The 21,340-nt window shown below is 35.0% G+C and overlaps 1 protein-coding gene across 11 annotated transcripts in view; it reads right to left on the bottom strand.

The window, feature by feature from the left end:
* Positions 1 to 5,495: 5,495 nt before the first annotated feature.
* LOC123536817 (tetratricopeptide repeat protein 17-like) overlaps positions 5,496 to 21,340 on the bottom strand; it is a 120,637-nt gene continuing 104,792 nt past the window's right edge. For 9 of the 11 annotated variants that reach the window (XM_053528201.1, XM_053528203.1, XM_053528206.1 and 6 more), the window contains 2 exons: positions 15,716 to 15,880; positions 5,496 to 10,498 (listed from right to left, as the gene is read on the bottom strand). In XM_053528201.1, the coding sequence (XP_053384176.1) occupies positions 10,484 to 10,498; positions 15,716 to 15,880 (180 nt within the window). In that variant the 3' untranslated portion in view covers positions 5,496 to 10,483. The remainder of the gene's footprint in view (positions 10,499 to 15,715; positions 15,881 to 21,340) is intronic. The other 2 variants (XM_053528202.1, XM_053528204.1) reach the window with 1 other exon arrangement.

Genomic DNA, 21,340 nt, shown 5'->3' with positions numbered 1-21,340 from the left:
TCAAGGCTTTTCCTTTACTTCTTAAATTAAGCCAAAATTATTCATAACATCAATCAAAATCAATCTAAAGATCATTGAGGGCAGCTGAAACTTTTCAAATTTTTAAAAACATCTTCATTTGTTCCATTCAGAGATTTTTTTTTCAAAATTGTGATTTTTACAATTGGAAAAGTAATATATCTGGCCAGAAAACTGTCACTCCTACTACCACTCATGAAGACCTTTTTGTTTGTTTGTTTTGGGTTTAACGCCATTTTTCAACAGTATTTCAGTTATGTAACGGTGGACAGTTAACCTAACCAGTGTTCCTGGATTCTGTACCAGTACAAACCTGTTCTCCGCAAGTAACTGCCAACTTCCCCACATGAATCAGAGGTGGAGGACGAATGATTGCAGACACAATGTCTTTTATCAAATTGTCATGGAGAACATACGCCCCGCCTGGGGATCGAATTCACGACCCCGTGATCCGTAGATCTGCGCTCTCCCTATTGAGCTAAGCGGGCGGGCCATGAAGACCTTTAGAATGATGGATAGTTTATAACTTGATCTTGTATAAAACAAAAAAAGCCACAATTCAATGAAAACCCTGTTACAGATTAGGTGGATCAAATCCAAAGAAACAACTGACAACTGCCAACAAGGGTTAACAAATGATTATCACTAAACACAAATTGCCACAAAGCACATTTTGCCTGTTGAGAGAGCCATGAAGGCCCTGTATTGCTCATCTGAATAAAGCAGAATGACCTAATTTACACTTGACAATGATTTTGTTTGTTTGTTTTGGGTTTAACGCCATTTTTCAACTGTATTTCATTTATGTAACGGCGGGTAGTTAACCTAACCAGTGTTTCTGCACTCTGTACCAGTACAAACTTGTTCTCCCCAAGTAACTGCCAACTTCCCCACATGAATCAGAGGTGGAAGACGAATGATTTCAGACACAATATCTTTTATCAAATCGTCACATATAACATAACGCCCGCCCGAGGATCGAACTCACGATCCCACGATCCGTAGATCGGCGCTCTCCCTTTTGAGCTAAGCGGGCGGGTTAACTTGACAATGATACCATAAAGGAAAGCATTCTGAATAGTTTTCATTGCAAACCAGGTAGAAAATGTGGCCTCTGGAGTGTTACTGGTGACCAATTTTGTACTCCAAGACAACATACTTTAGTATCAAACTTAACCTCAGCCATGTTACCTCTGAAGTGTCAACTTATGGTCTAAAATAAAACTTGTTCAAAATTTTATTGAGCCAAATATTCTGACAATGTTTCTTTACCTCTTAGTGGAGCAGCTTAGTGTGAAAATCTAAGGAAATACTTCACTTGATGATACAAGTAAGAAATTTACACCAAATGTTCATCATATGACCCAGATTCAAAAATGATCGAGGGCCATCTAAAAATCATCCATTTTCAAGATGGCCTCCAAATTTCAAAATGGCTGCCAGAATTGAGGCAGTTTTCATATAATCAGGATCTGTAAGTTTCTAAAATATCATATTTGTTGAGCTGTAACATGTTTTTCTATCAGTTTGTTCCCATAAACTGATAGTTTTATTTTTAATGTTGCCTTTTCCAAATATAGACCCATTTAAGAAGGTCCCCATCTTTAAAATGACTGCCAGACTTTTAGATAACGTTCTTATCACGGCCAAGTATGAGTCTTCTACTTTCAGTGCTATAACCATCGACTATTGATTAAATCCTGGTCCCAGATAAACCTGAAAGCACATTATTATGACACTGGCCTGAAATAAGCTAATATGGTTTATATGGACGTCTCTTCTTTTCAATCTGTTCTCTGTTCTACCCTTCATTTCTTGCTTTGTTTCACTGAGAAACAGTATCAAAATCATGACAATACTGAACCATTACTAATCAGCTGAAACAAAATCTTTAATTAAATGATATGTGTAATGATTCTATAGAATGAACTACAAACACTACAAGGGCACACTGATATAGTTCATAATGTCATGTTACTCAGCATAGGGTCCAGTGACAACTTCCGTACGTATATGTAACAAAAAAAAACCCCAAGTCATATCACATACAGCAAAAAATGATAATTCCTTGGCCTTCAAATTAAAATAGTACATACTTTGTATTAACATATACCAAATTTGAATATGTCATTGTAAGTTTGAGTGTTTAAGTGTCTGTGCTTTTGTTTATATTCTATTTCAAACTCTTGATAATGTTGAAAAGAGTTTAATAGAAGACCTCCTAAACTATGGAATAGCTTTCTTAGATGCGTTGAAAATAAAACTCAACTATTGAGTTTTCGTGCGGATAAAACAAGACGTATCACTAATGGTGATGAAAACCCCCAGATATCAGCTTATTGTCAGAGGAACAGGGTTATTGAAAATATGATACATTGCTTTGTATACTGTACAAGAAGAAAATGTACAAAGACGCACAAAAATGGTGCGCAAAACTGTATAAGATTCCCATACTTCACTGCTGTACCTTAAAAAAAAGAAAGTAGGTCAAGATAAAGGTTACTGAAAATCAGTTTTGAAATGTTTGTTCAAAACTGTACAAGTGGTTCGAATTTTATGGCAATCTCTTAAAAAAAGAAGAAATTAATTCAGTAGGTCAAGGTCATGGACAAGGGACCATGTAATCTGCTTTTTTAATCTTGTCTTTTGGCATTTTCTGTGATATGAAGGCTCCATAACCACAAATGAAATCAAGCCTGCAACATTTTCGTTTATGTCGGGTTTGGAGACCTGTGGGTTTCCACTTTTTTATTTTATTACATCACCAAGGGTCATCAACTAGTTATACTTAACAAATAAAGTATGTTAAAATATCCAATGTAACTCTGTTCGTATTTGAAACAAATAAAGGGCAACAACTTAGTCAAAACTCATTCTAATGGAACGTGTTTTGCACATGCATAACTACACTTGGTACCAATGATAATAGTTATAACAAGGTGTGATAAAAGTCTGGCATACAATGACTGATAAGTAGCGCGGACATTTTTTCCATATACATATATATAAAAAATAATAAAGGGCTATAACTATGTGAAAAATAACTCAATTGGAACATGCTTTGCACATGTTCAACTTGACTTGGTACGAATAATAACTGCAAGGTTTGATAAAAGTCTCGCATATGATGACTGAGAAATAGCGAGGACAAAAGTCTTCCAAATACATATAAAGAAATAAAAATAAAGGACCATAACTAAATGAAAAATCAACATGCGCAACTTGGCCTTGTACTGATAATAATTACAAGGTTTGATTGAAAACTGGTAAATAATTGCTGAGAAATAGCGCAGACAAATTCTGTATACAGACGGACGGACTGGAATCCAGAATAGCCCCTAGATATCTCGGGGTATAATGATAAGGGTGCAAACCAATAAATGATCATAGCAACAAAAGCTGCCGATATTGTTTGCAATTTATATAAAACAGAAATGCGCTTGCTCCATGTAATCACGAAGAAGCGGATAATCGTATATTTGTTCATGCAAAGCATGCCTCATTGACAGAAAACCGAACAATTACAATTATTAGTTAGTTCTTGCTATGGCAGTGTACTGATGTTTTGTGGCTTGCTTACCTGGTCCTCACTCAGAGGCATTGCCATTGTTTCTTGCTTTTACCCGTTGGGAAACTGTTTCTGCATTTGTCGACAAGGGCAAGAAATCTGCATGGGAGGAATGGAATGTTTGTGAAACAGCTATAGTTCAAAGCATTTCATAGTCTCAGTGCTGCCAAATACATAATAACTGAGTAGGAAATGGATACATTAGAAACAAAATAGTTATGCTGTATGCTCGAGCAAGCACGACATGCAAGATGGATGAACCTTGACTTGATTTGTTTACCCGGAAACAAAGAGCGTATAATGGGATTCGATCAACAAAAGGTGGTCTGAAAACAATTCATCGAGCGAGCAATTTTTCAGGCAGGCCATGTCTGAGGTAAAGCAGCTGTTACCATGGAGGAACTGCCGCCTCCGTCAAACTGGGGATGGCTGAAGCAGAACAATGTGTGGATCCCTTATCGGACGGAATTGTCGCTTAAATCTGAATGCTTCCAGGTCCTTCAAAGGTGTGACTGCAAAAGGACTTCCTGTACTGGATATTGCAAGTGCCACCACTTAGGTCTGCTATGCACAGCAATTTATGTTGCAACTGTTCAGAAAATGACTAAATGCAGTATATGCATATTTTTTTGTTTCGGCTAGAACACGATTTCCATTGTGTATAATTTCATGGGTATAGTAAATCAACAGAAATAGTTTCTTAAGGTTTGCCTTATAAGAAAATGTTGCTCTTGACTGTGCAAGTGCTCACGCTGTCCTATTTCGTTATCCCCTCGTGGTTTATAAGACGCATTTTCTAAAGATGTTAATTTATTGCATTGAATGTAATCTGAGTGTAATGTATATAAAACTTATATTGGTTGGTGTACTCCAGATTTTACCATTGTTCAAAAACAAAACTGCAAGTTATAAAAACTTAAGTGTTGAGATGTCTAAGCCATACAAAATTGATTACAAATTAAAAGAGTATGAATACTACAGATTGATATTCTGTTCTAAACTGAAACGAAAGTGTATAAATGAAACCAAGGAGCTGCGTTCAATAAACGCTTGATGCCCCCCAGTGGCATCCTTATCGGTAGTCCAAAACGAGGTCAAGGTCAAACTGACGTCAGGTGATGTTTGAAGATGAGGAATGGCCACAGTTTACATCTGTATTTGTATCAATTCATTCTTGTAAGGGGTATTGATGCTAGACGAAACGGTCCCATTTGGTTAACCAAGAGATGACCCATATAAAGCAAACTAAGTCCAAAATGAGGTCAAAGTCAAACTGAGGTCAGGTGATGTCTGAAGATGAAGAATGGTCACAGGTTACATCTGTATTAGTATCAAATCATTTAAGTAAGGGTATTGATGCAAGACGAAACGGTCCCATGTGGTTAACCTCGTGTGGACGAAGGGACGTACGTACGAACGGACGGATGGACAGACAGGACAATCACTATATGTCTCCGGCATCCGTAGATGCTGGGGGCATAAAAATGCTATCGTTTTAATGTATTACATGCTTGCCTCAAATAAAGTACTGAAAAGTAAATACAAAATGGCGGCCATTTTGTTTTCGCGGCGGCCATCTTGAAAACGACATTATTTCAATTGGCCCTTGATCTTATATTAAAGCGCATGCCAGGTAGTTACTGTCCTGTAAATTTGATGCTTGTATCATCAACTGAAGTATTTATGCGATATCCTGCTCCACTATCTGGGCCAAAATTGTGACCACAACAGTAGAACTGTTGATGACAAATGATGCACACCTGTTGGACAAAGGTTGATCACAACAGCTCACCTTAAGCACTTTGTGTTCAGGTGAGATGAAAAACATATTGTATTTTAAATTGTCAAGTGAAGTCATGAAAAACTGGAAACAATTTCTTAAAAACAGGGTAAATAAAACAAAGTCTCCTTCAAGTAAGTTTTCTTTATTGCCAAATTAACAACAATTTTACTTAAATATTTCAAAATGAAAATTAAGAACTTATACAGTAACAAAGTTGCGTGTATTTTAACATAAGTACACAAAAAAATAATAATATCATATTGCAAATTAAGTAAATGAAAGAGAAGGTGCGCATTTATGTAAATACATGTATCAAATTATGATAGACTGCAGAATAATAACATGAATGCAATTCAAAGCAAAAGGAGTGCTCTATTACGTGAGCTATTTCAACTACAAGCTTTGATAAATTGATGAACTTTTAAGTTTACATGCCTTAAATGAAATATAAAACTACAGTGCAATACTGTTGCCATTAACTTGTACCATTATTTTGATTTTCTTTATTTGACAGATCAGGTAACTTTTCATAATTACAATATACACTCATAGACTGGCGAGCCATTCAATCAGTCTTTTATTACATCACATCAAAAATAATTTTTATGTTTTCATAATAACTTCCTGTAAATTTTGAATTTCACCCCAGCTGAAAATAGACCAATCATACAGCACAAACTGTGGACCCACAATTTATGTAAGGAGTCATGTAATCATATGAATATTAAGAAAATTGTCATGCACTTATAGGGATCATTAGTCATTTTATGTTATTCACTATCAACAACACTAATAATCATGAAAATCCTGAAATTTACTAACAAACACTGTTTGAAAGTTCTCCTGCCCCAAAGTGTCAATGTAAGTCTTGTTTTTTGGTTGTTTTTTTTTAGTATGGGTCATATATCCAATGCAAATTTAGTCTGAAAATAATAATGCACAAAATTTACCAGGTAAAAAAGCCTTTCTGCAGATAACTGTACACCATTTGATTAAAGACTGTTATAATAATAATATTATATTATGTGCATGTAGAAAAATTTGCACAAGGTAAAAAGGGTTAGCCTCTACTCTAAATCTATGAATTTGTTTGATATTTCAAGAAGTGAGAACTGTTTGAAAAAACACGTATTTTCCCATGCTGACCTGTCAGAAGTAACAGAGTTTGTGACATTCAGCTTCGGGTATACTGTGACCTTGACCATTGAACTTATGACTCTAAAATGACACAGATCAACAAAAGACCAAAGAATGTTATCCTACCAAGTTTGACTGCTATAGGTCAAAAGCTTTCTTTAGTAACTGACCATAGACAGTTCCTCAGCCTTAAGGCCACTGTGACCTCTGACACTAAGAATAGCAAGTCAAGTGTTATCTACTGATAAGGGTATTAGTCCTAAAGACTGTGGAGCTTAGGTGCAAGCTTTCTCAGGTTACTGACTGGAAACATTTTTCAGTCTCAATGTCACTATGACCTTGACCTTTGGTATAAAATGATAGGAGTCACATCACATCACAGGTAATTACAGTATGAACGCACAAGTATTCTACAGTTACTGTTTGGCAACCATTTCCAGTCTCAAGGTCATTGTGACCATGTTCTTTAATGTACTGACCCAAAAAACAACAAGCTTAAAGAGGTCATATACTGACAAAAAATGCAATCATCATAAGTTTGACTGGGAAGCTTGCTCCAGTTATTGATCAGGAACAAGTTTCAGACCTGAATGCCAAGCATGCTACAATTATCGATCAGTAACCAGTTTCAGTCTCCAAGACAACGTGACACTGATCTTTAAAATTGGCAAATCATCGAAAGGGAGGCATGATCATTATGAATAAAAGTACACATATCTAATAGAGCTCACAACTATACTACAAACACATTTACAATAACGTAGTTCTGCATGCTTGAAACAAATATTGTCCTAAAATGTAAATTTATTTAAACCATATTTTTTCAAAGCAATATTATATCAGAAGGAAATTCAGCCAATAAAAAAAAATCCAGTCATATACATGTACTAGCTTAATTTTTCACAATTCCCAAAATATCACTCCTACCTTGCTGCTTATTCTATGTTATTATTTTGAATTATTTTACTAATGTCAAAATAAACCTTAAAGCAGCATTGACCATTTAACACTTAATACATTCAATAAAATAAGATTATCATCTATGCTACCAGGCATTATTTTAGGTTTTCAGGAAAAGTGATGTTATAGTCACTTCCAGTTAAACAAACATACAGAAATACCTTAACGTTGGGATTTTTTTTCAATAAAGAAATGGATTTCTAGATGATCTGTTCATGAAATAAATACTGTTTTAAAATCTAATTATAAACTGCCAGTCTTCTTCAATAAAAAAGTTACAACAACAAAGAATGTGTGCTGAACAATAACGGACATATTTATGCTTAAATTATACGAGTGTCGCTGTGTGAAAACCAACATTAGGGCTTTGCGACTAGTATGGATCCAGATCAACCTGTGTATCCATGCAGTCTGATATGGATCCACACTGGTCGCATATCAGTTGCATGCAAGAGCTGAGACTTTTAAACCAACAGTAAGAATGTTCACTGACCTGGATCCCTGCTTGTTGCAAAGCCCTAATGTTGGTTTTTGCACAGCTGTGCTTATATATAACTGAATTCTCTAAATTTGAACTGGATCACTATCTTCTGTCTTCAAATGTTACTAAATGAGTTTATTTGATGTAAAAAAGTTTTTCTTTAAATTAATATAAGTAAGTTTTCTTTATTACGGTAATCAGAAATTTTCTTTAGAAATAAAAATGAATAAAATAAATATTTTTTCCATCATTTTTTCTCCGGATATTTGATCAGAAAACTGACTTTTTTTAAAAAATTGTTTAATCTTAGATATTTTAACACATGCAAGAATACATGCAAAACTTTAAACATCAGAGGGTTGAATCTTTTTCATCATATTCAAATTCATAAGGAGACACGATCTATTTGTCCAAGAACAAGGCAAACTTCAGCTATCACATAAATTATGGTGATTCATCTCCCCGTTTGCAAAGGCTATTATATATTGGTAACAAATAATATCTCATCGCTGTAGGTTTTATAGTTATATTGTTCTGTTCAATTCACCTGGAAATTGCTTCATAGAGTGCCTTATCATATGGTTATTAGGTATCTGGTAAAAATGAATGGGGAAAAAAAGGGAGCTAATTAATAACCATTACACAGTTGTTCTTGCACTATGTATGAACTGAAGATCCTTTTCTCCATTGGTCACCATAAATTTCATTAAATTCAAAATCAGAATGCTGGTCCTCTCAGGAATGAAAAATAATGCTTCTAAGTAAGGATTAAACCGTTAACCTCCTGGTGGCAAGTGATTCTGCCTTTGCCACCAGTGAAGGCTGATCTTGATCTATATTGTTCACTTTTCAGTGAATTTTCAGTGAACACCCCTTCAAATAATAAATGGTACTACCCAAATTGAAAGATAGACCTGTCCATTTTAGAAATTTAGCAAGGTAAAGGTTAAGCCAAATATTCTAAAACATTCTACTAGCAAACTGCATTCTACAGAAATCTATATCAACAAAAGTCTTCAAAAAGATGGATGACATAATGTTAAAGCATATGTTTCGATCTGCCAAAATTTCTCACATGCCAAAAGAATAGATACCTATTAAGCGTCTACATTCGGGATTTTCTATTTTAAAAGATTTTTTTACATAAAGTCATCTGCGATATTTGCATCATATGTGTATGATACTGTAAGCAAATTATCTAGTTTTCTGAGGCATAATTAACCCTTACCATGCTGGAGACACGACTGGTTCTGCCTTTGCGACCAGTGTAGATCATGATCAGCATGCACATCCCTGCAGTCTGCAGTCATGATCTGCACTGTTTGCTATTCAGTCAGTATCTTTTTGGTTAGCACCCCTTTTAACAGTTAATGGTACTATCCAAATTGGAAGATGGACAAGTTCATTATAGAAATTTTGCATGGTAAGGGTTAAACTATGTTAATCATCTTATTACAAGAAAAAATATATATAAACACAGTATTACAACAGTACAATAAGGTTAGAAAGAGATTCTGGATGAAAGAAAAAGGCGGCAAAATTAGATTTGTTAATTATAAATGTGAACCACTAGACAAAGTACATGTCAACAACACTAAGACTACTGTCTTCCATTTAAAATTACTGTTGTTGATGCTGATGATGTTGTAGAGTCAAAAAATAGAAAGAAAAAAATTGAAAACAAAAAGGCATAAAACTCAAAACCAAATACAAAACCTGGAGATTAGTCAAAAGTCTATTTAACAAAGAAAGAAAGCACATAAATATCCAATCTTTCGACAGATAAACAAAGTTACAAAATATGTCTGAAAAAATCAGAAAAATGAAAATGACCTTGACTGGATAAATTCTTAAAGATCTCTGAATTTTTTTAAAGCGGCAGCAAAAAATCTAAATAATTTTGGAGAAATGCGTAAGACAGCACCAAAAACTTATTAAAAGAAACAATGTAAACAAACTGACTTTCTTTGATTAAATCAATGAAATTTGTAGCACATGCCTTTTCATACACACTGTATTAGAGCTGATACAAAGAGAAAAAGTGCTGCCACCTAAACTAGAAATTCAAGATTTATTTGCAAAAGTTATGTTGTTTTAGGTACTTTAACCTTTAGCCTACTTGTGGCAATTTATTCTGCCTTTGCGACCAGTGCAGACCAAGATCATGGTCTTCAGTCAGTAAATTTTCAGTGAACACCCATTCGAATAATAAATGATATTGCCCTAATTGAAAGATGGACCAGTCCATTTTAGAAATTCAGCAGGCTAAAGGTTAAAACTGATTATCAAAATACTTCACATTACTATATTTTTATTTTAAAATTTCACTTTGATATAAAAATACACTTCAATCTGAATGTCATCCTTAGTGTTCGAAACATTTTTTTTAAATTTTAGAACAAAATGTGTTAATTCCTTGTTTTTTGTTAGTAACACTTAATCATGTTAAACATTTTTATTGGAAAGACAGTGGTCCCGTGATAAAGACGTCTGATATAAAACTCGTGCATCATCTACATAATCTATACCAGAATCCTTAGAGTTTAGGCCGCTGAAAATGAGAAAATTGTACACAATACTAAATAATCTGCTAGCAAACAGTGTTGTTGTTTTGTTCTAATGAACTGACCAACATTATGCTTTTTACACCAAAGGTCCAACCTCTGTTATCAACAAACATCAGACTAGCAAACACCTTTCAATAAAGGTATTAACTATCCAAGTAGATAAAATTCTTCAAATAAACCAAAGCATAAACCTCTGCAGGACTAACATATCCCCAAACTTCTCAACCATGATGCATTGTATATACAAATCATGTAAACTTGCATGTCACTGTAAAACTTCTTAAAGTACCTGATGTGTCTGTATTCAGAACAGTCCAATTACAACACAATTTAGCCGAACACATTCAAAATTTACTTGCCAGACATAAATCGGAAGTTTTACCTAGAGCTAGAAACTCATATTTTTCAGTATTTGCTGCATGCTATGTATAGTGGTTTTCTTTTTGTTGGCTTTAACGGCACAGTGACTGCCACAATTATAGGTCATATGGCAACTTTCTAGCTTTGATGGTGGAGGAAGACACCAGGTGCCCCTCCGTGCATTACTTCATCATGGGCAGGCACCTTCAATGCCCAAAGTGAGGCCCAAACCCACATCAGTGAATGGCAAGTGATTTGAAGTTATGACTTTAACTTCTCAGCCATAGAAGCCCCATAGTGGTTTTCTACATATAAGGCATACTCATAGACTTGCTGAAATCTCACCTCTCTCTCACTGACATTATGATAGTAAGAAACAAAATTCTAGAAATCTATCCTATTAATTAATTTAATTAGTTGATACTAGATGAATATTTTGTCACCTCAGCATCAAAACTATTGTAACTATCTGTTGTAATATCATTTGCTTCCATAGCAATAAAATAAAAAGACTTGCATATTTTCCACACTGCCATCTATTCATGTATCAAGTTTCATGAAAATATAACTGTACTTTTCAAGTTATCACAGATCCTATACTGACTGACTGACTGACTGACTGATGGCAAAAAGGGGAGCCTCTTTCTAAAATGCATGTTGCTAAAAAACAGAAAAGACTGATGATAACTGAATTCTAACTTTGCCGATGTAGCATAAAATTATTGTATATCTTTCTTTGATTCGTTACAGTAGTTTCAAATTGGGGTCTGCAATGTGTTAAATAGTAAATTACAGTGTATGCTGGTCAGTTCATTAGGCAAGCACAGACATAAAGCTATACCTTTCACCAAAATCTTTCATCATTTTTATAACATAACATACATATTTGCATCTGACTCTATTCAAAACATTTAACAACTCGCTGGCATTTTGTGAAAAATGATCTTAAAGAGTAAAATATCAACTCAGGATTACAGAATACACATTTTTACTTCTGCTAAAAGACATAAAACATCCAATTTCATTTAAAGTTTTTGTAAAATTTGTGTTTCAATTTTTATCAAGGGCTTTCAAGTCATAACTTCATTTCAAAAACAGAAATGCAAGTAACGTTTTTGTCAGATAAAATTTTTCTCAAAATACTCCTTTTCACAAGACGCCTAATTTGAACTAATTTAAACTCAATGTCTTTGATATGTCTATCTGACCAAACAAGTATCTGTGTTTAGTGTTCATTTACTATAATGTCATTCATTGCAATAAAGCATGCCTCTTGAAAGAATCATATTTCTTACTGTCAATGCAGTTCATTTGTTGATGTAAGACACTGACCTTGAAGGCATGAAATATCTATGATTGGTCCAGCCCACTTACTGTTGCTGATGAAGAACATTGACCTTATAGTCATAGCATAAATGTGATTGGTCACGGTTCATCTGCTGACCTTATCTGCATAAACATATCTGAGGTCAGTCATGCACTTTTATATGCCTTATGATGCAAACAGTTACAGCAGTTACTGCAGACTGGAGAGTGCCAGACAAAACCCCTCAAGGGCAAAACTCCTCCAATGATTGATGAAACAGACAAAACCCTCCCACTGTGTTTATTTTTTTAAAACTAAAGCTGCTTTTGAGAAAAACGCATGTCTCCCACAACTGAACTGCCTAATCATCTAGATTGGCATTTCATCTCCATTATGTAACTGAGTCAACCATGCACCAAGACCTGTATCACTGGCTTCAGTATTTTGGGTTCAAGGGCCATAATTCCTAATTGCCTGGGTCGATTTGGCTAGTTATCGAACTTAGCCGAGTACTTATTAGCAAACACTTTTTGTTCAAGTTTGGTGAAGATCGGATGAGAATTGTTCAACTTAGAGTGTGGACAAGATTTGTGACAGACTGACAGACACACAGACAGGAGTAAATCAATATGTCTCCCACCACAGTGGTGTGGGAGACATAATACTGTAAAAGCCTTCAATATGATTTAATGTCATCAATCTACAGCAAACAATATTAGAGGGATAAAGAAATGCAATTAATACCCCCAAATACCTCTTTGTCAGTGAAAAAAATAAATTTTGTTTATGTCTAAGGGTGCACTAAAGAACAGTAGTATGTCATGCCCATGATCAACTGTTTGTATTTTCATTGGAATCCCTTTAAATCTGAGAACTAGTTCACTCCATTGATGGACCTAATGACTGACTGTAAGACTCCTATAGACCCCAGTAAATTTGTTTTCTTGGGCATAAAAAGGATTCCACAATAAACACAGGACAAAATCAGTCAGTGCTGGACTGCTGAAGAGCAAAATTTACTAAGTCTCCACATTCACTAACTCCTGCTTGAGACCTACATTGATATTGGAGCAAACTGCCACAGAACTTTGCCAAAATAAAATGCCGTAAATTGTTATTAGGTAAACAGTAAACAGTAAACACAAATATTTTTCTTTTGGGCCAAAACCTTCACCCATTTTATAAATATAAGATGCCCAACACAAGCTGCCAAAGGTTGGATATAAGAGAGTATTGAGAATAATGTGTATGCTTTAACTGTAATTATTTAATTCAAAGTTAAAACACTGCTCTGATAAATTCTTGTCCTCCCATATCTTTATTGGATGTTTTACATCACGTATAAACATTTTGTATAGGTACACAATCTCAACTGCTAATTATCCAAACTTTGGAAAACTTTCCTGCTATGTGCTCCTTCATGCAGTATTATCTAAACATAGTTTTACACAATTTCTTCAATCTCTTAATATGTAAATTAATCAACACTTTTGATTTCATTAATTTTGTTGTTTTTATTTCTGGAGAGCTTACTACATGAAAGGACTTTAAATAGAAATGGATAAGCAACTCCCAATTTATCTACCATAAAAATCAGTGGAATTATGTGCATATTTCAAGTAAAAATACAGCCGAAATAGATGTGTGTGTAAAAAGAGTGGAGGAAATTATATCTTTCAACCCAATATACCAAACTCTTCCTGTTAGCAGTACAAAATAATAACTTTCCAAATATGACTTTTTATTATTTTGACTGGGGCAGTCTTTTTAAGAAAAGTCACACTGCACGCAGAAGTTGCTTCCCTTCAACTTCAGAAATCCCTACCTATAGGTAAGAGAGATCACTGCACTGAAGATTGAACAAAAAAAGTCCAATTTCTTTATTTCTAAAGCATCAACTTCAAATACTTATGCGGCATTATCGTTAATTTAACACATTTAAATGCGCGGCCACCAAAAATTGCTTTTATAAACATTCACCAAAGTCAAAAACACACTATGTGCAGTAACATGTGCATAATGCCACTTTAAGTATTCTCAATGTCGATGGAATAGAGACATTTTTGCTACAGGCCAAAGTTGAGGAATTTCATTCATGATTGGATCGCTTGATTATTAAAGATAAATGAATATCAACATTATAATTGGGTGTAACTGCTTAACTTTGCAAAGGCTTATGGGTGTTTAGAAAATAATCACTAACAGGTTGATCTACTGACATTTGCAAATCCATTCTATCTAAGTCCAAGCTGCATGAAACAAAAAAAATCTTTGTTAAATGCTGTTTCATGACCCTTTACCAATCCAGAGATTTGAGTGGAAAACTGACGTTACTAAACAAAATGTAGGAAGAGTGGTTTAAGACATTTTTCACTTAAGCTCTCAAATACAGACTTCCGTAAAATTCTGGAAGCAAAGGGTAACAACACTGACATCAAGTAAAATACATTCCATATCATTTATTCCCACATTACGACCTAGTTCAAAATTTCCCACAGCACCAAAAATACTACTGTTTTACAACTGTTAACTCTGAAACAGATCATAGGTTTTTTTTGTGATACTAGTAATCAAAAGAATAAAAAAATGTTTGAAAACCTTTCTCTGTAACTATAAAATCTGAATTATGACTTTCTTGGTTTAGGTAGTAGACATGTAAAAACAAATGGCAATTTCCCAATTATTATGTATTGTCTGTATGCAATTTTTGGCATCCTCCGTATGTTATGAAAAATAAGTTTCTGTTACAGCCGAAGGATGCTGAAATCAAATTCGGAGAATATGTAAACATACAGAAATGGCCGATTTTCATTACAAGTCCACTACCTTAAAACTGAAAACCGTATCAAATATGGCTGCCAATAAAACTTAAAACATGGACTGAAGGAGCTGAAGCTTAAATATGACATTATTTTCATTGGCTATTAGATTTGTATTGTGAAATGTGCACAAATTATGCAGCGGAGATGTTGTATGACTTTGCAAGCTCAAATTTAATCTGAGAAAATTTGCACATTTCTTGGTACATAACAGACCTGTATGAAATGCTGTACTGTTCACATCATTACTTTTCTTCCTATAAAATTTTCAGCCAAAAAGGCTGTTTTGAAAATATATCTGTGGAATAATACTAATATTAACCTTTTTTGGCTGGGATTTCATTTAGAGGATTGGCATAACCAAGTAATCAATTAAAAAAAATTCCCCAAACAATAATAGTAAATTCACAGTTTTCACTTAGTATATTCCGTTCAGTGTTATTTCCCTTGAATTTTCATTGTTTTCAAACCATTTCTAGCAAAGAATATAGAAGGTTTTATAAACTATGTATCACTCTGGAGATATGCTGATCTAGCTCGGAAGAAACAAGCATTCTGGCACCTAGCTTTTTTTCCACGCTTCTATAACTTGTTTAAAAGTCAACAAGAGAACTGTTATAACATTCAAACATAACTTATACACTAATTTTCTGTGACCTTACGTGTTGCCTAAATTTATGAAGCAATAAAAACTACAAGTACCAGAAGGTACTTACATAGGCCCTGAATTCTGGTCTTGAGCATCCCTCTGATTTTGTGCCATCATTAAAGATAACACACTCCTCTGCTCGTACTGTAAGTTCATTCGGCGACTGAGCAAAAATCAGTTTTTGGAATAGTTGTCCGTTGATGAATTCCAACTTTATATGAGGTGGGGTCTGCTGTAATCAGAAATGCCAGTTTTACAAATTTAGACTATTGTCTTTTGACTCATAATAGGAGAATTGTTTTATTCCATTATATCTATCTAGGAATTTTGATATTACCTTTAATGCTGATATATTTCAGTCTTTATTGTTGTGGCCATATTGGAAGCCATTTTATTTACCCGTAACTGGAAATGTCAAATTATGACAGGATAAAAATAAACAGGTTCTGTAACTTAAAGACAACAAATTTATAATGAGTAAAAACAAGAGCACCGCCATGCGGGTGCAGATGCTCATCTGATTTTTCTGTCTCTGTATAATAGAAATATTGACCTACCCATGATTTTCTAAGTCCAAAAGGGGCCATAATTCTTGCAAAAAGCAATGTAGAGTTACAGTACTTGCTGTGTAGTGTCAGCTTTTAATGGCGAATAAATGCTCCAAGTTTTAAAGCAATAGCTTTGATAGTTTTAGTCCAAAAGGGGCCACAATTCTTGCAAAAAGCAGGATGGAATTATGTTTCTTCCTGTACAGAGTCAGTGTTTGATGGTGAACAAGTGTTGCAAGTTTTAAAGCAATAGCTTTAATAGTTTAGGAGAGGTTGACCTAAACATAAAACTTAACCAAGAAATCTGATATTTTCTAAGTCCAAAAGGAGCCATAATTCTTGCAAAAAGCAGGATGTAGTTATGTTTTTTGCTGCACAGAGTCAGCTAATGATGATGAACAAGTGTTGCAAGTTTTAAAGCAATAGCTTTGATAGTTTAGGAGAAAATCTGACCTAAACATAAAACTTAACCAGGCAACGCCGACGCCTGCAACACTGACGCAGACACCGACGCTGATCAAGTGATGACAATAACTCATAATTTTTTTTCAAAAAATCAGACTGATGAGCTAAAAAGAGAGCACCATTCAAATAATGGCATAGCAATGAAATGCAGGAGTTTTCTGTTATACAGGCAAACTACAGCTGAACTTCGTTAACTTGGACTCAGATAATTCGAACACCACCCTTCGGACAGACTCATTGTTAGGTCCTAGCAAAATCACTATATAATGTATATTGCTGAATGACTTGAATAACCCGAGCAAATTTTTCCAGCCCTGTCGTGTCCAAGCTAATGCAGTTCAGATGTATTCACTGTATACATTTAGGAGATGGAACAATCATCATGCACTGTAGAAAATGTGGCTCAAATTCATACAAAACGACATCACAATATTATAAAACCATCTTTTATGGTGACTAATTTTTATGGCTTTCATGGCTGCATCAATTGCTAAAAATAATTCCCTGCAAACAAATGACATTCCCTTCTATGTTTAACCCTTAGCCTGCTGGCAGCAAGTGATATTGCCAGACCAAGATCTGCATGTACGTCCGTGCAGGCTGATCATAGTCTGCATTGTTGGCTACTCAGTCAGTAAATCTTTAGTGAACACCCCATTAAATTATAAGTGATGCTGCCTAAATTGAATGATGGACAAGTCCATTTTGAGAAATTTAGCAGGGTAAGGGTTAAAGTTTGAAATACAGGAATTCATGTCTCTCACAAAATTAAAAAGATTCCACAGTATATGAAAATATGATGTTTCCTTTCTGAATTTTAATTGAGGTACAGTTTCATAACATGATTAACTTCCCTTTGCAAAACATCCCTTGCAAGAAACTAAATGCAAAGATAAAATGGTATGAAAAAAAAAATCAAAGACATGCAAAACGAGTTGAACAATGATTTGTCCAACATAAATAGTATAGTTTGTCCTTGTAATGTGTATGTTCATTTCACCTCCTACAAGTTTCAGGCATTTCTATTGGCTGAGAGACATCGCATGAGGATCTGATACGGAATGTATCATACTGGTTATCATCTGATATGATTTTGCTAACAATAGGAAGGCCTAGCCAGCTATGCAGCAGCCATAAATTCAGTAGAGTAGAATAGCTCAGACTATTCTTCAAACATAAAGAGCTAACAAGAGCTGTAACTATTAGTGACAAATGCCTCTGAAGCATGCCCAAGTTGTCTGCGCAAAATATGCCAGAATAGTTTAGGTATGAATCATTTTGTGACCCCAAAAAATAACAAGAGCTGTCGGAGGACAGCAACGCTCGACTATTTAACAGCCTTGTCGCTTGAATGAATAAGAAAGTCGAAAAAGGGGCATAATTTAGTAAAAAAGTAAAATAGGGTTATGGAACCTGCATAGTGCTTATCAGCTCATGACAGTGGACAAGTGTATGAAGTTTCAATCCATTCCCATTAGTGGGTACTGAGATACCAGCTTACATATAAGAATTTAACCCAAAAACTCCTAAGTTGAAAAAGGGGCATAATTTTGTAAAATGCAAAGTTGAGTTATTGACCCTTTGCACTGCACGTCATATCATGAAAGTGAACTAGTGTGTGAAGTTTCAATCCTTTCCCATTAGTGGATACTGAGATACCAGCTTACATACAAAAACTTAACCAAAAATTTCTATGTTGAAAAAGGGGCATAATTTTGTAAAAAATCAAAATAAAGTTATGGGACCTGCTTTGTGCATGTCAGATCATGACAGTGAACAAGTGTGTGAAGTTTCAATCCATTCCCATTAGTGAGTACTGAGATACCAGCTTACATACAAAACCTTAACCAAAAAATTCTAAGTCGAAAAAGGGGCATAATTTTGTAAAAAAGCAAAATAGAGTTATGGAACCTGTGCAATGTAAGTCAGTTTATCACAGTAAATAAGTGTGTGAAGTTTCAATCCATTCCCACAAGTGGTTACTGAGATACAAGCTTACATACAAAACCTTAACCAAAAATTTCTAAGTCAAAAAAGGGGCATAATTTTGTAAAAAAGCAAAACAGAGTTATGGAACCTGTGCAATGTAAGTCAGTTTATCACAGTGAATAAGTGTGTGAAGTTTCAATCCATTCCCACAAGTGGTTGCTGAGATACCAGCTTACATACAAAAACTTAACCAAATCGGGACGCGGACGCGGACGCGGACGCCGACGCATGGGCGAGTCCAATAGCTCTACTATTCTATGAATAGTCGAGCTAAAAATGTAAGTTAAAAAAGGTAAACTAGACCTTGGAGCTAGGGGTCTGGGTCTTGCGCATGACATACCAACTCATTATAGTGATGATTTGTGCCAAGTTATTTTAAAATCCCTTGATGAATGGCAGAGTAATTGACAAGACAATAAACAGACCCTGTTAACCTTTGACTTCTAAGTGTGACCTTGACCTTGTAGCTAGGGGTCTGGGTCTTGTGACATGTCATCTCAATATAGGGAACATTTATGTCTAGTAATTTTAAAATCCCTTAATCTATGGCAGAGTTATGGACCAGACAAGAAACAGACTATGTTAACCTTTAACCTCTAAGTGTGAACTTGACCTTAGAGCTAGGGGTCTGGATCTTACTTATGACATGTTGTCTCGTTATGGAGAGAACATTTAAGCCAAGTAATTTCAAAATCCTGTGATGAATGGCAGAGTTATGAACCGGACATAAAACAGACCCTGTTAATGAAACTTTGACTTCTAAGTGTGACCTTGACCTTGGAGCTAGGGATCTGTGTCTTGTGCAAGACATGTCATCTCAATATGGAGAACATTTATGCCATGTAATTTTAAAATCCCTTCATCAGTGGTAGAGTTATGGACCGGACAAGAAACAGACCAAGTTAACCTTTAACCTCTAAATGTGACCCTGACCTTAGAGCTAGGGGTCTGGATCTTGCGCATGACATGTCGTCTCATTATGGAAAGAACATTTAAGCCAAGTTATTTCAAAATCCTGTGATGAATGGCAGAGTTATTAACCAGACATGAAACAGACCCTGTTAACGACTTCTAAGTTTGACCTTGACCTTGGAGCTAAGGGTCTGGGTCTTGTGCACGACACATCATCTCATTATGGTGAACATTTATGCCAAGTTATTTCAAAATCACTTTATGGAGTTACAGCCCAGACAAAAATTTAGATGGACAGACGGACAGCAGTGTGATTTCAATATGCCCACCTTTGGGGGCATAAAAACCCATAAACTTTCACATCTATACAAACTTTTGCCTTTTCTTTGAAAATTTGGCAATTTGTTTCCATATGGAAAAGAACTTTTCTCTAATATGGTAGTTATTTATTTATTTTGTTGGGTTTAACGTTGCACTGACACAATTATAGGTCATATGGCGACTTTCCTGCTTTGATTGTTGAGGAAGACCCTAGATGCCCCTCCGTGCTTATTTCATCACGGGCAGGCACCTGGGTAGAACCACCGACCTTCCATAAGCCACCAGGATGGCTTCCTCACATGAAGAACTGAATGCCCAAAGTGAGGCTCGAACCCACATCGATGAGGGGCAAGTGATTTGAAGTCAGTGATCTTAACCACTTGGCCATGGAGGCCCCCTAATATGGAACAGCATATTTCAGTAAAATATTTAGGATATTTTGGCATGGTAAAATTTTGGATGAAATTACCAAGAAGTGTGCTTTTAGTTTTGTTTGAGAAACATTCACCATTTATCATTATTGCAACATACAATTTTAAATAAGTCAACTTTAAATCTGTTGTTAGCCTGTTTAGTTCATAGAGCATTCAGATTCTAGCGATTCTGTTGGGGCAGGAAATTATCTTAACCCTTATCATGCTGGACACGATTGATACTGATCATGACCTGCACTGTTCGCCATTCAGTCAGTATCTTCACACCCCTTTTAACAGCTAATGGTACTGTCCAAACTGAAAGATGGACAAGTTCATTATAGAAATTTAGCAGGGTACGGGTTAAATATTAACCATAATGGAAATATCTGGAAGAACTGTACTTATTTTATATCAGAAAGAGGTTAAGTTTACAAGAACTTCATCAGTTACAGTACCCTAAGCAAAAATTTGATGATACAATTCTCTGAGGAATATATTACATACTGGATTTTAAATAGCTGAATTTATGATAGAGAGAAGTTACAAGATTTCATTCTTTATGTAGTGCTGAAAATCAAAAGAGGACAGATTTCACACAATTAAGCCATACTTGCTAAAAATGTACTTGTAAAACCTATATCTGAAGTCTTGAACAACTTGTAGCAAACAACTACATTAAATTCATCACGTAATTAGGAAATAGATTTTAGTTTTGCGTGCTTGTTGGCAAATAAAACACAGTTTTGAGTTCAGATGTGTAGATACCTTATCACGAAGGCCAAAGGCCTGAGTGGTTAATTACTATACATCTGAACAAAAAAAAGTTTTCTAACACGTTCGAATTAAACCAAGAAGGGATACTAATCTGGAATCTTTTTTTAGGGGTAAATGGACACATTACTTCTCCTGGCGCTAAGCAATGTGTTCTTTTGTCTGTTCCGATTCACCCCCTTATAACTATGAATTTGCCAAAAAAAAAAAATGATAAATGATGTTCTGTCTTTGAATTTCAAAAAATGTATCGTACATACTGCCCCTACA

This window comes from Mercenaria mercenaria, chromosome 17, assembly GCF_021730395.1.
Source record: "Mercenaria mercenaria strain notata chromosome 17, MADL_Memer_1, whole genome shotgun sequence".
Lineage (NCBI taxonomy): Eukaryota > Metazoa > Mollusca > Bivalvia > Venerida > Veneridae > Mercenaria > Mercenaria mercenaria.
This window is presented reverse-complemented; position numbering and strand designations above follow the sequence as displayed.